The sequence below is a fragment of the Dermacentor variabilis genome, unplaced genomic scaffold (assembly GCF_050947875.1).
Source record: "Dermacentor variabilis isolate Ectoservices unplaced genomic scaffold, ASM5094787v1 scaffold_16, whole genome shotgun sequence".
Lineage (NCBI taxonomy): Eukaryota > Metazoa > Arthropoda > Arachnida > Ixodida > Ixodidae > Dermacentor > Dermacentor variabilis.
This window is the reverse complement of record NW_027460324.1, coordinates 7,671,143-7,683,345: the sequence shown is the minus strand read 5'-3', so window position 1 is coordinate 7,683,345 and position 12,203 is coordinate 7,671,143. Positions and strand designations below refer to the sequence as shown.

Sequence of the window (12,203 nt, the reverse complement as noted above, 5' to 3'; positions counted from 1 at the left end):
CATACATAGCAAAACATGTAGCCTAAGCAGCCGCACATATGTGAGAATCTAAGCATGCGACCGGCATGTTTGCATTTAAGGGGGGACTGGGCTCTGACAAAAATTCTATTTTTGGCAACAATTAGTTTTGGCATTTGCAATGCCTAATCTATGCTGTATCAAAGCGATTTAGCTGAAGATGCACTCTAAATGTCCAGAAAAAATCGCACAGAAACACTGGAGCCATCTCTCATCCATCCCAGCACTGCCATATCGCTATTGTTAAGGAGCTCTATGTTCTACCTTTTCGTTCCCTCCCTCCTCGCCTAAGATAGCCGCATAGGAAAAGCAGAAATCAGGGGTTGGTCTGACGAAGTTCGAGATGCAAGTGCCTTTATTTTCTCAGCGAGGCAGTGAGCTGAGAGGTGCCTTACAATTGGCTGTTGCTATGGCAACAGTGCAATGCTGCTGTAGGTGATATGCTCGCCTGCTTCAAAGTTGATCTGCTGTTTTTTTATTGGTCACACTGCGATCCCAAGCAGTGGTTATTCGACACTTGTTGTAAGAAGTACGAAACCGGACTCGCGTACAGAAAGGAAAGTGCAGAAGTTATCTGATCATATAGCGAGAAAGAAGTGCTTGTCGCAAGGATCGAACGAGCCAACATGCGAGCCAGGAATCGGATTGTACCAGACCGTGAAAGTCAGTAATGTGTCATGGAATTCTGTATTGCATCAACAGTTCAGCTGCCCACACGAGTGGAGCGCCGTAAACGATTGAGTGGAGTGCCATTGCCAACAACCGTCGCGAGTGGAAAGGGGAAAGGCATAGGGACGACAGAACAGGTGAATGCCCGTGCACAGGTGCTTGAGCATACCTCAATCCCCACTAACTGCAGCATTTTGTGCACGACAAGGCTAGAGTGCGTTCTCGCACTCGTATGCTCCTGTCTGGCTGTGCTACGTGGTGTGGACCGGCCTTGTCCTGCACTGGCTTGACAATGGGCCACATCCAGCTTGTGCATATTGCATAAGTGCAAAACTAGTGTTCTTGAAGCAGGGAATGCGTATTCCCAGATGATCGCTCAATCACGACCCGATGCGCAGCACTCCATGCTGCGACCGCCATCTCAAGTGCCATAACAAATTCCACGTTGGTGGGACATGGATTTACTTGCTTTTGTTGCATTTTTCTCGCTGAGACACACATTATGCACTGCACTGGGTATTCAAAAATCATCGTCACATGCTGGTAGCAACATGCTGCCGCTTCAAACGGCCAATCAACAAACAAGGTGGTGACCATGATATGTTTCCAGTGCGATTGCTTCTGGTGCTTGGTTGTTTTATTGTGATAACAATTATATGGACACTACAAGTGCATCTTTGCTGTTGCCGTGATGTTCCGCATAAAGTCCAAGGGCAATAGCATCATCGCCTTGCATCGTATACCGTATGTGTCAATGAAAGCACAAAAGGGAAGCCGACGTTTGAGGCTCAATCTGATGCGCGCGCGAACAGAGAAATGTGAAAGCAAACATGACATTTTCTGTCGCTCGAAAGGCCATGGAGGGACGGGAGGTAGGAAAAGGGGCAGCGGTGTGCTTCGGCAGCAGCTGTGTATTTCGCGACTGGGCGCAAGGGGAACTGAAAATCATGGCTTAATCTCGCCCACCATATATGGAAGCAAGCGGGAGGCAGGCAAGAGGGAAGATCGGGGGTGCTTAGACTCCGCCAACAAGTGTGAACTTTGCATGACCGCACGCACGGTATCTTGAAAGTGGTCTGCAGGCAGCTCATACCTTTGCGTGTACTGTGTTCTCGCCTCTCTTGCGTTGAAGCGATAGGCCGCATGAAGATCACTTGGCTTGCTGCTGCTGCCGCACTTGCTTACATTATCGTTTTGACAGCTAGTGTCCGTGCTCATCGTGTGTGATGTGTTCATCTTTGCTCCTGCGTGCTGACACTATGCTTGTTAATTCATTTAGTAAGCGAATGTTTGCATGTTTATGCAGCCAATAAAAGTACTCTCCTTGCTTCAAATAGCTGTGTACTAATTCGATATCGCAATCAATGCTTCACCTTGCGAGTGGGACTGCGACTTCTTTTTTGTTAACAAAAATGGCGGCGCCCACGCTAGTGGAATGGGGTGGTATTTTACGAAATTTTAGCCACGGAGAAGGTCACGTGTGGTCGCACATTTTCAAGGCTGCAGAATAAGCAGCATGGCGCAGGGTGTGTGGCGGTGTGATGTCGGGTGCCACAACAGCGTCACTCTTGTTTTTACACAATTGTCCGTGTGGCACTGTGTGCATTATGCCCGTTTCAACGATTTGGAACGACCATCTGTTCTTTCCACCATGGGAACAAGGGCCACTCAAGCGTTCCTGTCGACACGGCCTTAAGCGGCCAGAGTCAGCGAGAACGCTTCACCATGCGCTGCCGCCACGCAATGTTCCAAAGGATCAGTGGTTACTACACCGTTATCAGGAGATCACGGTTCTGTGGCGCTTCTTTTATGCGTTGCCAATTGCTGATAATGGTTGACGGTGATGTTATAGCTTTCGAACATTGGATTTTTTTTTGCTCGAAGCGACATAGATAATGTAATTTTACGGCTCTTATGTGTCCACCGATGGTGTTGAAGTGTGTAAAGCATGGCAAGAGCCTAAAGCATTGCCTACCCCTCACTGTCTTTAAGCTCCAAGACAGTGAGTTCCCCATGAAAGAAAACTGGTGACTCCTAAGGAAGGAGAGGGGGAGACCGGTGCAGCACTGGGAACAGTAACTGTATCGTCAACTGCACGCACGCACACTGCAGCGAACACTTGGGCCGTGTACTGCATTGGTACACCATTGGTCTGTTGCTCTGCATCAGTGCAGCCCCGAAAAAGTGCATAGCGTGAGACTGCAACTCCAGCTTAAACCAGAAAGCAGCCAGGGCTTCGTCTGGACTGCACACTGAACTACGTAGTTGCCGCCTTGCATAGACGGCTATCATATTTGTCGAGAAACCCCTGTGCTACACTTGGGCGACACTTCAAAACATCACGACTTCTTGCAACGTCAAGCCTAACATGCTGTTGGTGACAGCACATGCCACATACTCATTTGAAGCGCGATAACACTAGGTTGATACGAGACCGACAAGATACTCACACTATCGAATGGCTAACTATTCAGCACAGTGTGTCACTGAGACCATTCAATCGTACCAGACTGACAACAATGCAATTGATGAGCGTGAGTTGCTGTACTGCGATGGGCTTTCTCGTCGATGGCACCGATAAAATTGACGTGTCGACCATCGTTCAACCAAACCCTGTGCGATCGGCTGTCGAGCCGACGCGATAGCTGCAGCACCTTCGCTTCTATATATTACGGATTGCACTAAAAATGAGTCAAAACATGCCTATGAAGTTGAAATGCACAAGCTTCAACCCTCTAAGCCGTGTGCATGAAGTTTGAACCAATGTTGATTCTGTTCAGCTAAGGTTAGGCCTGGTGCTGTCGACTTCGTGCACCCGCTACCGGCAGACCTGAACTGAAAAGTAAGCAGTTAGGACGAGGGAAACTGCTTCTATAGTTCAGTTCTGGCCTTAACCATATGAAATAAACTACTCTTCACTTTGCATGACACGTACACAATAGGCGGCAAGCGGCAACACTGCGCCGTGCCAACATCTGCATATGTCACCATTCCCGTAGGCTGCCAGTCACATTCGCTACATAGATGGTAGGTCTCTACGTGCTGACACATTTGCTGACGCATTTCTTCATTCCAGAGAAGCACTGTTTACCTCTGCGTCAAACAGGAAACAAGACTGCATTCGGTACAGTATAACTGCCAACTCTTCTGAATTTTCCGTAAAATGTACGAATTTCAAGCAGTCTTACAATATTACGAATCTTGCGTGAAATATTACGGAATACATTTTATTTAAAAAAAAAACTTAAACCTGTAGTAAAACTACACTCTGGTACCTTGCACCGCCACGAGAGGGTAATACGTATGTGTAGTATCGTCATCAGCAGCTGCAAGGTTGTAGTGACTTTTTTCTTTTACTAGGGGGTTACGAATCCATATCCAAAGCTCGATAATGCCAATAGTGCCCCTAACGCCTCCACAAACCTGTTGCCATGCTGTTGCCTTTGCTCGCGCAGGCGCACGGGTTTGGACTTCAGTCACTGCAGCGTTGGCCTCGCCTCTTGTGTGAATAGCCGCCGTGTAGGATGCAGTGCGACTCCGCCCTTCAGTGGCTTCAAAGCGCAGTGGCGGGCTCAAAGCCTAGACAGTACTTCCAAGTGTTTTTAAAATCGTACACGGCAGAATTTCCGTGCTTCGTGCCGTCGAAGAAAGGGGAGAAGTTCGGATTCTGCACCACGTGTGCCTATGATGTGAACATCTCGCATGGCGGCAAGTCTGACATCAAGGTCCACATCGCTTCGAAAAAGCATCAAGGATACGTGCAAGCCGCAGACAGCCAGCCAAGCCTAGCAAGTTTTGTACGCAGCGACAACGACCTCGGTGTGATTTGTGCAGAATGCCTCTTCACGGCATTTTTAGTTGAACACAGCATCCCGCTGAGTGTCAGCGATCGTGCCGGACCGCTTTTCCGAAGATATTCCCCAAGTGCGAAGAAGCGAAATGCTACGCCTGTGGACAAACAAAGACCTCAATTGTTCGGGAAATGGTCACCAACGCGGAGACTCCTTTGCTGGATGCCGTAAAACAGCAAGTATTTTTGAACGCTGTGGGCGGCAGTAACAATAGGAATACGCTGCTTTACCCTATTGTTGTGACCTATTTCGTTAAAGAAACGAGTAGAGTCGAAAGCCGCCTTCCTTGCCTTAGGACAATCCAAGGGGAAGCGATGGGTCACAAGATTGCAAATCTGGTTCTAGATGAGACAATTTGCCTATTGGAAACCTGTTGGCTATGTGTTCGGACAATGCCAATGTTATGACCGGCAAAAAAAAGTGTTTCTACTTTATTAAGAGAGGCTCAACCAGGTTTGATAGGGGTTGGTTGCCCATGCCATCTCATCAACTTGGCCGCCCAGAAAGGAGCTTCATGTCTTCCTGTAAAGGTTGATGAGGCCTTGGTTGTCTTTTTTTTTTTTAACCTAGAGGAAAGCTAGAAGTGGAAAGATCGACTTAGAGTTTCAAAGAAATGCATGACGCCGAGGTCAGAATGATGTTGAAGCATTCGCTGACATGTTGGCTGTCATTGAGAAAGTGTTTGAAGAGGCTGCTCAACCGGTGGAAACCACTACTCAGCTTTTTTTTAATATCTGAAACAAAGCACTGCAATAAGCAGAGCTTGTTTTTGAAGTCATACCAAATTCCGATGACTTCCTGACAAACCCCCCAAGAACCCTGCACTGACCCCAAAGTCTGCTACACATCTTGACAGGACTGCTGCAGGCCTCGGGGAGAGAAAACACCGTTGGTGATGAACTCTCGCTAAAAAGGAAAGGAGCTCATTCTAAACCTCAAGCAAAAAAACTGAAGCTTCATACCAAGGATTCTGGGTAAGCCAGCCACGTGACCCATGAGGAGTGCCTGTTTTTTTTTGTCATTGGAGCTAAACAGGGCATGCTGTCTTTTTCTCCAAAATGTTATACCGCCTTTTGAGAAGGCACTGTCTTCTTCAGGCACAGGCTCCTCATATTCAATTACTGAGGGGCCTTTTGAACTGCTTTTCAAGGGTCTCCTGACTAGATTTATGCATCCAGGTGTTGTCAAGGCATGTCATTCATTGCTGGAAGTTGACTATGGAGCTGCAGAGAACCAGGAAGATGATGAAGACATAGTCATTGGCAGCACAACCTAATCTGTGGTTGATACACTGAGTTGCATAGAGAGAGAGCAGTTCTTCTCTTCTGTACGTCTGTATTAAGGGCAGCATGCAATTACATTCGCCACAAATTCCTGGTAGAAGACGTCAATCTTAAGATGGCTGAAGTTGCTCAAGTACAAGCTCTGGAAACTGCTTCATTGCATAGCGTACGTCATTTTATTATGGCGTTCCCTGCCATCCTACCCCAGCAGAGTGGCACATCAAAAGAAGCAATCGACGGGCATGGAGCCGAGTTTGCCAACTTGCAAACATATCAGGTTCCAGTCGACATATTGAATGAGCCAAGGTGCGACGTGCACTGGTCGCAATTAGGAAGCATTCGAAGTGTCGACGGATCGCTCAGGTTCTACAGAATTTCAGTGGTTATGCTGGGTATTCTCTCCATTCCCTACAGCAATGCTGAGTGAGAGAATATTCAGCACTGTGAACAAAACTGAAATGGAGTTTCGCTCATCTGTGTGTGAGAAAACATGAGTCTGCTGATGGTCAAGGGGCACCAGAGTGGTACTTGCTTCGAGCAAACCTGCACGGAGAAATTTCTGAAGCAGGCAAAGTCGGCAACAGCAAAATCATTGCAAAAATCTATTGTGCCCCCGTGGAGTTTTCGCTGTTTACTCTCCAAGACTCGAATTTCACTTGAGGTTGTGAAAATGTGAGTAAGCTTGTTGCAAAAGGTAAATCCCTAAAAATAAAAGCTGTCCCCCCTCCCCCATCGCGATAGTTTTATGAATTTCTAAATCTTCAGGTTGGCAGATATGGGTACAGCAGCACAAACTCGCTCAGTTACAAATGGTGTCAGCAATGGCAGCCAGGTTTTTGCGAGAGAATTACATTACATATAAGTCGAGGCTTAATGCCAAGCACAGGTTTCTTTAATAATACTTTGTGACATGCGCAAATGGTAATTATAAGTTAAAGAAAAGCGAGAATCAGTAATAACATCCTGTAATATATGTGTCTGGATCACAGTTGCCGTTGTTTAAGTGGCTCGGCCGCTCATATTGATTCTTCTCAGGTTGGAACAACTCTGCTCATATGCGCACATACGTATCTTTTGCTAAGTTTTGACATTATTTCACATCAGTGATGCTCCGTTTCCACAATATCTGAAGCTAACATAAATCTGTGGCTGTAGATGTCGACGTGAACAAATGGACCGGTTTGGAAAATACGACGTGGAGGACTGCGCTCGAAGGCTTTTTGAGTATGCGAAATGTCTAATGACTGCGTAAAAGCAGTACAAAAAGCCAGGTGCAAGTGCTGACATCAGTGACAACAAACTTCAAGGCAACCGCTTCGGCAGATGGAACTAGGCGGGCCTTTATCTGCCGCAGTGTTAGCACAACAATGCACTCAAGCCTGCTCACCCATGGAGTAGTCGGTGCGTGATACTTGACTTCCAGGTACGACGTGCTGCCCCGGGGAAACCATTAAAAGTTATTCACGATCCACAAAATGCACAACAGATGCACACTCAACATGGGCGCAGGTACACAAATCAACCGGTGAAAGCCTCACGGCACCCTTCCAAAACGTTTCCAGCAGTGTGCGTGAGAGGGCAGCACAGGAACATGAAAAAGGTGGATTGGCCCTTCCTTTTGTGCACTTGTGTTGCAAGTGCCGGCCCCTTTTGTCCCGTTGAGTGCTGAATATACCCAGCTTTTAGTAGCACGGTCATGTGCGCGTGCGGGTTAGTTGCGTCTGATACCAGAAGACCACTACATCAGGTTTTGATGACGTGAATAGTCTCTTTCATGACCAAAGCCAGGCTACTGATCCATTTCCAGTCCTTTGGTAGAACACGGAGGACGCTGGAGGACAGCATCCTCCCTGTCCTGTTAGCTCATTTCCTGTGTTGTTCTTTTTTACTGTCTGGATTTTCTGTTTCCTCCAAAGCACCGGAAATGCATCAGTTACAGATGCAGCTAGCCCAGCTCTCTGCTGAAGTCGGGCTTCGCTTGGCGCACTTTTTGACTGCAGGCAATGCACCAAACGAAGTTGTACCTCGCACATTCCCAAGTCTGTCTTTTTCGATAGTGTTGTTTGCCTGGCAACGAGCGTGTTATGGTCACCAGCAAAAAGGTGAAACACTGTCAGCAGGACAGTGTGCTTCGAATGCTTTAAAAATTTTGACTGTAAGTTGATCTATACAGTTAAACTTCAATATGATGAAATCAGTAAGATCGTGACTTTACTTCGTTAAATTGAAATTTCACTAGATTGAATGTGAACATTTTATGCATGGTACAGTTGCTAACCAATTCATTTTTGCATGAAGGGGCTTGAAGAAATGTCTCAATAATCTGGCTGTCTGAAATTTCAATAACGAAAAAAAGAATCAATATTGCGGAACTTGAGAGCTGGCAACTACTTTAAGGGATTGATGCCACGCTGTCAAAGTCCTCTTTACTTGGCCATATGGCATGTGGAAAGTAGGAAGAAATGCAGGTCCAACGCACTGTAGTCATAGGTATAAGCACAGCCTTTGCATCTACTAACCTTGATTGTCGCCGAGAGTGATGACGAGAACGCGTGGCCATCAGCTCTCTCCCCCTAGCATGTGCCTCACTCTCACACGTAGGCCACATGCCGTACCTTGGAGGTTATCTGCGACTAGTGCAAATACTGAGCCGGGACGGTTGGTGCTTTGCGCAGTGTGTTCCTGCACGTCTAGTGCTGGTTTCCGCGTAGTCTCAAGTTTTTGAGATGCTTTGCAAAGCATTCACTTGCATTGTGATGGCGAGTCCGTGGCCATTGAGTGAGAGCTGTTCATGTTTGCCTTGGCACAGGTGACCTCAATAAATCTACGAACCTTACTTTGTGTACCTAGTTGTCTCTTTGCTTTGCCCTCAGTGCTTAGTCCTTCTGGCAAAACTGACTTCTTTCTTTTTTTTTCTCAGGACAAATATTTATCTTTTTACACTTTTGCTTTTAATTTGTGGGTACCATCTGATAACAGCTGCAGGCACTAAGCATGGTCAGCCATGGCGTCAAAGATTTACGGCGCCGTGCGACGCAACACAAGCAAATCTCGGACACCACGAGCCATGTCGATACATTTTTCTTTGTGCGATCGGTGCCACATGTGCTGGCGCTCATAACCGGTTATGACCCGACCTTGCAATTTATTTATGAGTGCTTACTGACAAGATACTATCCAATGGGAATGCTCTGGGAACTCGCGAAGTTTTTACTGCTGAAGCTTTGAAGCCATGAAATTTGTGATTGAACAAAGCTTTTCGTTGTAAGTACAATTTCGTTATATCAAGGTTTGACTATTTGGCTAGTTTCAAATACTCAAAAGCACGGAATAGCTTTTTTCAGATGTGGATACGTGGTGTGTAATATTCTATTCATATTTGAAACTTCAAGTATTCGCCTATCCGTTGTTTTGCGACATTGCACACCCATGTGAAAAATTCAGTAAGATTTGGTGGGGTGTCAAGTTCATCATGGAGCACTCGCATTGTTTTGTGGAGTTGGTAGCAGTCACTCGGATACTGTGGAGCTCTTTGCGACAGCAACTAGAGGCTTGCAGATCTGAAGTTCAGCCACTCAACCTGGAGGATGTGCGCCAAGCAATGAGCTCTGATGTGAAGTGCAGTGCATTTGTCTCCTTCTGTCAGCGTGGGTGGCCTCAAAAGAGGCAATTTTTTTGGTGGTTCCTCGTATTGCTTGGTGGCTGCTGAACTGTCTGTCTGTGAGGAATTGTTGCTCGTATGTGCCTGTGTGGCGATCCCATCATCATTTCGATCGGCAGTCTTGACACTGCTACATAAGGGACCTCGAGTTATTAACAGATGCAAAGCCCTTGCACGAGATTCAGTACGGTGGCCTGGCATTTCTCTACAGACATTAACTCCATGGTTGCCATCTGTGAGCAATGTGCTTTTCCTCTGGTTAACTTTGCAGAGTTTGTATCCTGGTTGTCCATGGGAATGCCTCTGCATGAACCTGTTCTATGTGAATGGACATAGTAGTTGATGGCTACCTTAGGTTCCTGGAAATAATAACCTTGAGCACAACAGTTTGAGCGCTGTGGACGTGCTTGAAAGCATATCTGCCCGCTACGAGATGCCTTGCAAGGTCTGGCCTAACAAAAGCCCGTCATTCTCATTGTGAGTTTGCGGCCTTCGCATCCTCGTACGGCATTGTCCATACAAGTGGTCCCTACAATAGCCATGTCAAGTGGAGAAACTGGGAGAATGGTCTGGAGCATCAAAGACCTCTTTCACAAGGCAGTGTCATCCTATTCCCTTTGCTCTGGCATCACAGGCATCATTGGAACCACATGAGCCACAGCAGCCGGTGCCCCCTCCCACTTCTCAAGTGCTTGACAACATAACCGAAACGAGCGACTTGGAATAGCCTCCAGGACATGCCGGTGATTGTGATGTCTGTACCCATAGTGGCTGGCGTGTTGTTCCACCATACTGCATGAACTTGTGAACTAAAGATGGGATGTGCATAGGTCGCCGTTCATCAACATACTTGTCAGTGGTGCGCCCCCCCCCCTCCCACTGTGCCAGCAGGGACACGTTGGGGTACACAATGAAGTGCAAAGTTTGGATCTAGTGCCGACTGCTTGTGTCTCTCGGCAGTCTCGTTAGGCCATGTCTTGGGTGTGGCCCTGCGAGTCCTAATAGACAGTAGCTCTTCCAGTTGCATGTTATGATGAACTGTCACGAAATGTGCCGCAAGTGACAAATTTATTCAAATGTGTTGCAGACTACAGTGAAAAACTCAGTGTGGTAGATGATTCTCTGTTCGTTTTCTAGTTAGTCCTTGCATAATTGCACAACATTTAAATCTGTATTTAGTATACAGTTGGCCATGTTGCACTTACTGCATAAAAATAATTTAGTGACATGATCAAAGCACGTGCACAAGTTAGTTACTAATTGCAGGCTTTACGAGAAGGAAAATATTCTTTGCCCATTAATGCTGGAATGCGCCGTTTAAAACATCCTGTCAAGAATGGTAGTGCCTTCAATAAGTGCTGGTGGGCAGCATTGCTCTGCAGTGAACTGGAGTAAACATTGGCAAAGACAAGCAGTGTACAGAAGTGAGCACACTGGGACTGAAGTTTCCAAGTTTGTTGCGAGTGAAGGTGGGCAGTTTGTATGATTTGAGGTCGTGTCGTTTGGATGGTGTACGTAGGGGTCTGAGACCAGCATGCGCTGCCTTTGTGTTCCAGGAGTGGCACCAGGGACCATGCCGTGATGACCAGCAGGATGGTGAATCTCGAGCAGAGCATCCTGGTTGCTGAGCAATCCATCCTGGTCAGTCCTTCCTTGGGCAATGCCCTGAAGGACAGGGGTGAGTGACACCTTGCGCAGCCGGAAATACTCTTGCTCAAAAGTTGACCCCCGACATTTGGCATAATGGACCATTGACCATGGTTTCAAATGTTCAATAATTGGAAGAAGCAAGATTTCTTGATTGGTACTTAGTCTTTTATACTGACCCAAAATTTGTCCTCCTTTCCTTGCTTTCTTAGTAACTGTCAACTCTAACTACGGCATGAAGCCAAGGTTTTTTCAGAGTGTCACAAATGTAATTACAGGGGGTTTTCTAGAGCCCATGAAAAATGTGACGATTGCATTGCGGTTTGAGACAGGAAGCAAAAGACTGTCTGTGACAGTCACGTGGTCCAGTGAAATCTCATAAAAGGGACTACAACTAGCTATGAGGCCCTTCTGACCGCATAGCTAGTTATAGGAGGAGTTCCTGTACCCTGTTTTTTTACTGTTTCTAGTTTAGATATCCTGGCTCCTCTGGGTACGGTCAGTATAGAATTATTCTGCTGCTTTTACTATATTTTTGAGATTGCTGATGATATTACCCTGCTTATATTTCAGTGCATACACCTTGGTTTTTCCTATGCCACGTTTCTTTCTCACCAATTTCAGGCTGCATCCATTTTTTATGGCTTCTTCAGTCTTTGTCACGTTATAGCTTCAAATATCCCTTATTTCCGCCTCGTTGATCAGTTTTGACACTTCCGCGAATTCTTGAGTTAGACACTTTCATTTTTTGTAGTTTCCTTATCAGTTATTTTGTTACTTGGGAGAGCTTGCCTACTGGTTGCCTTGGTGCCTTGTCTCACACTTCAGTTGCTGCCTCTTAAGCTAGCCTAGTTACGAATTCAGTCATTATCTCTACGTCATCATCATCATCATCTCTGTTGTAAGGCTCCATATTTGTTTGCAAGTACCAGGCTGAATTTGTCTGCTTTTACCCTTACTGCCACTCGGTTGACCTGTTTCTTCTTGACCAATTTAGCTCTTTCTCTCTTCAAATTAAGGTGAATCTTACACCTCACTAACCTATGATCACTGCACTTTACCCTACCTAATACT

General features: G+C 46.4%; 1 protein-coding gene across 3 annotated transcripts in view; it reads left to right on the top strand.

The window, feature by feature from the left end:
• The window catches only part of LOC142568069 (uncharacterized), a 368,896-nt gene that overhangs the window by 162,262 nt on the left and 194,431 nt on the right, over nucleotides 1-12,203 (top strand). For all 3 annotated transcript variants that reach the window (XM_075678155.1, XM_075678154.1, XM_075678153.1), the window contains exon 11: nucleotides 11,039-11,160. In XM_075678155.1, coding sequence (XP_075534270.1) covers nucleotides 11,039-11,160 — 122 coding nt within the window. The remainder of the gene's footprint in view (nucleotides 1-11,038; nucleotides 11,161-12,203) is intronic.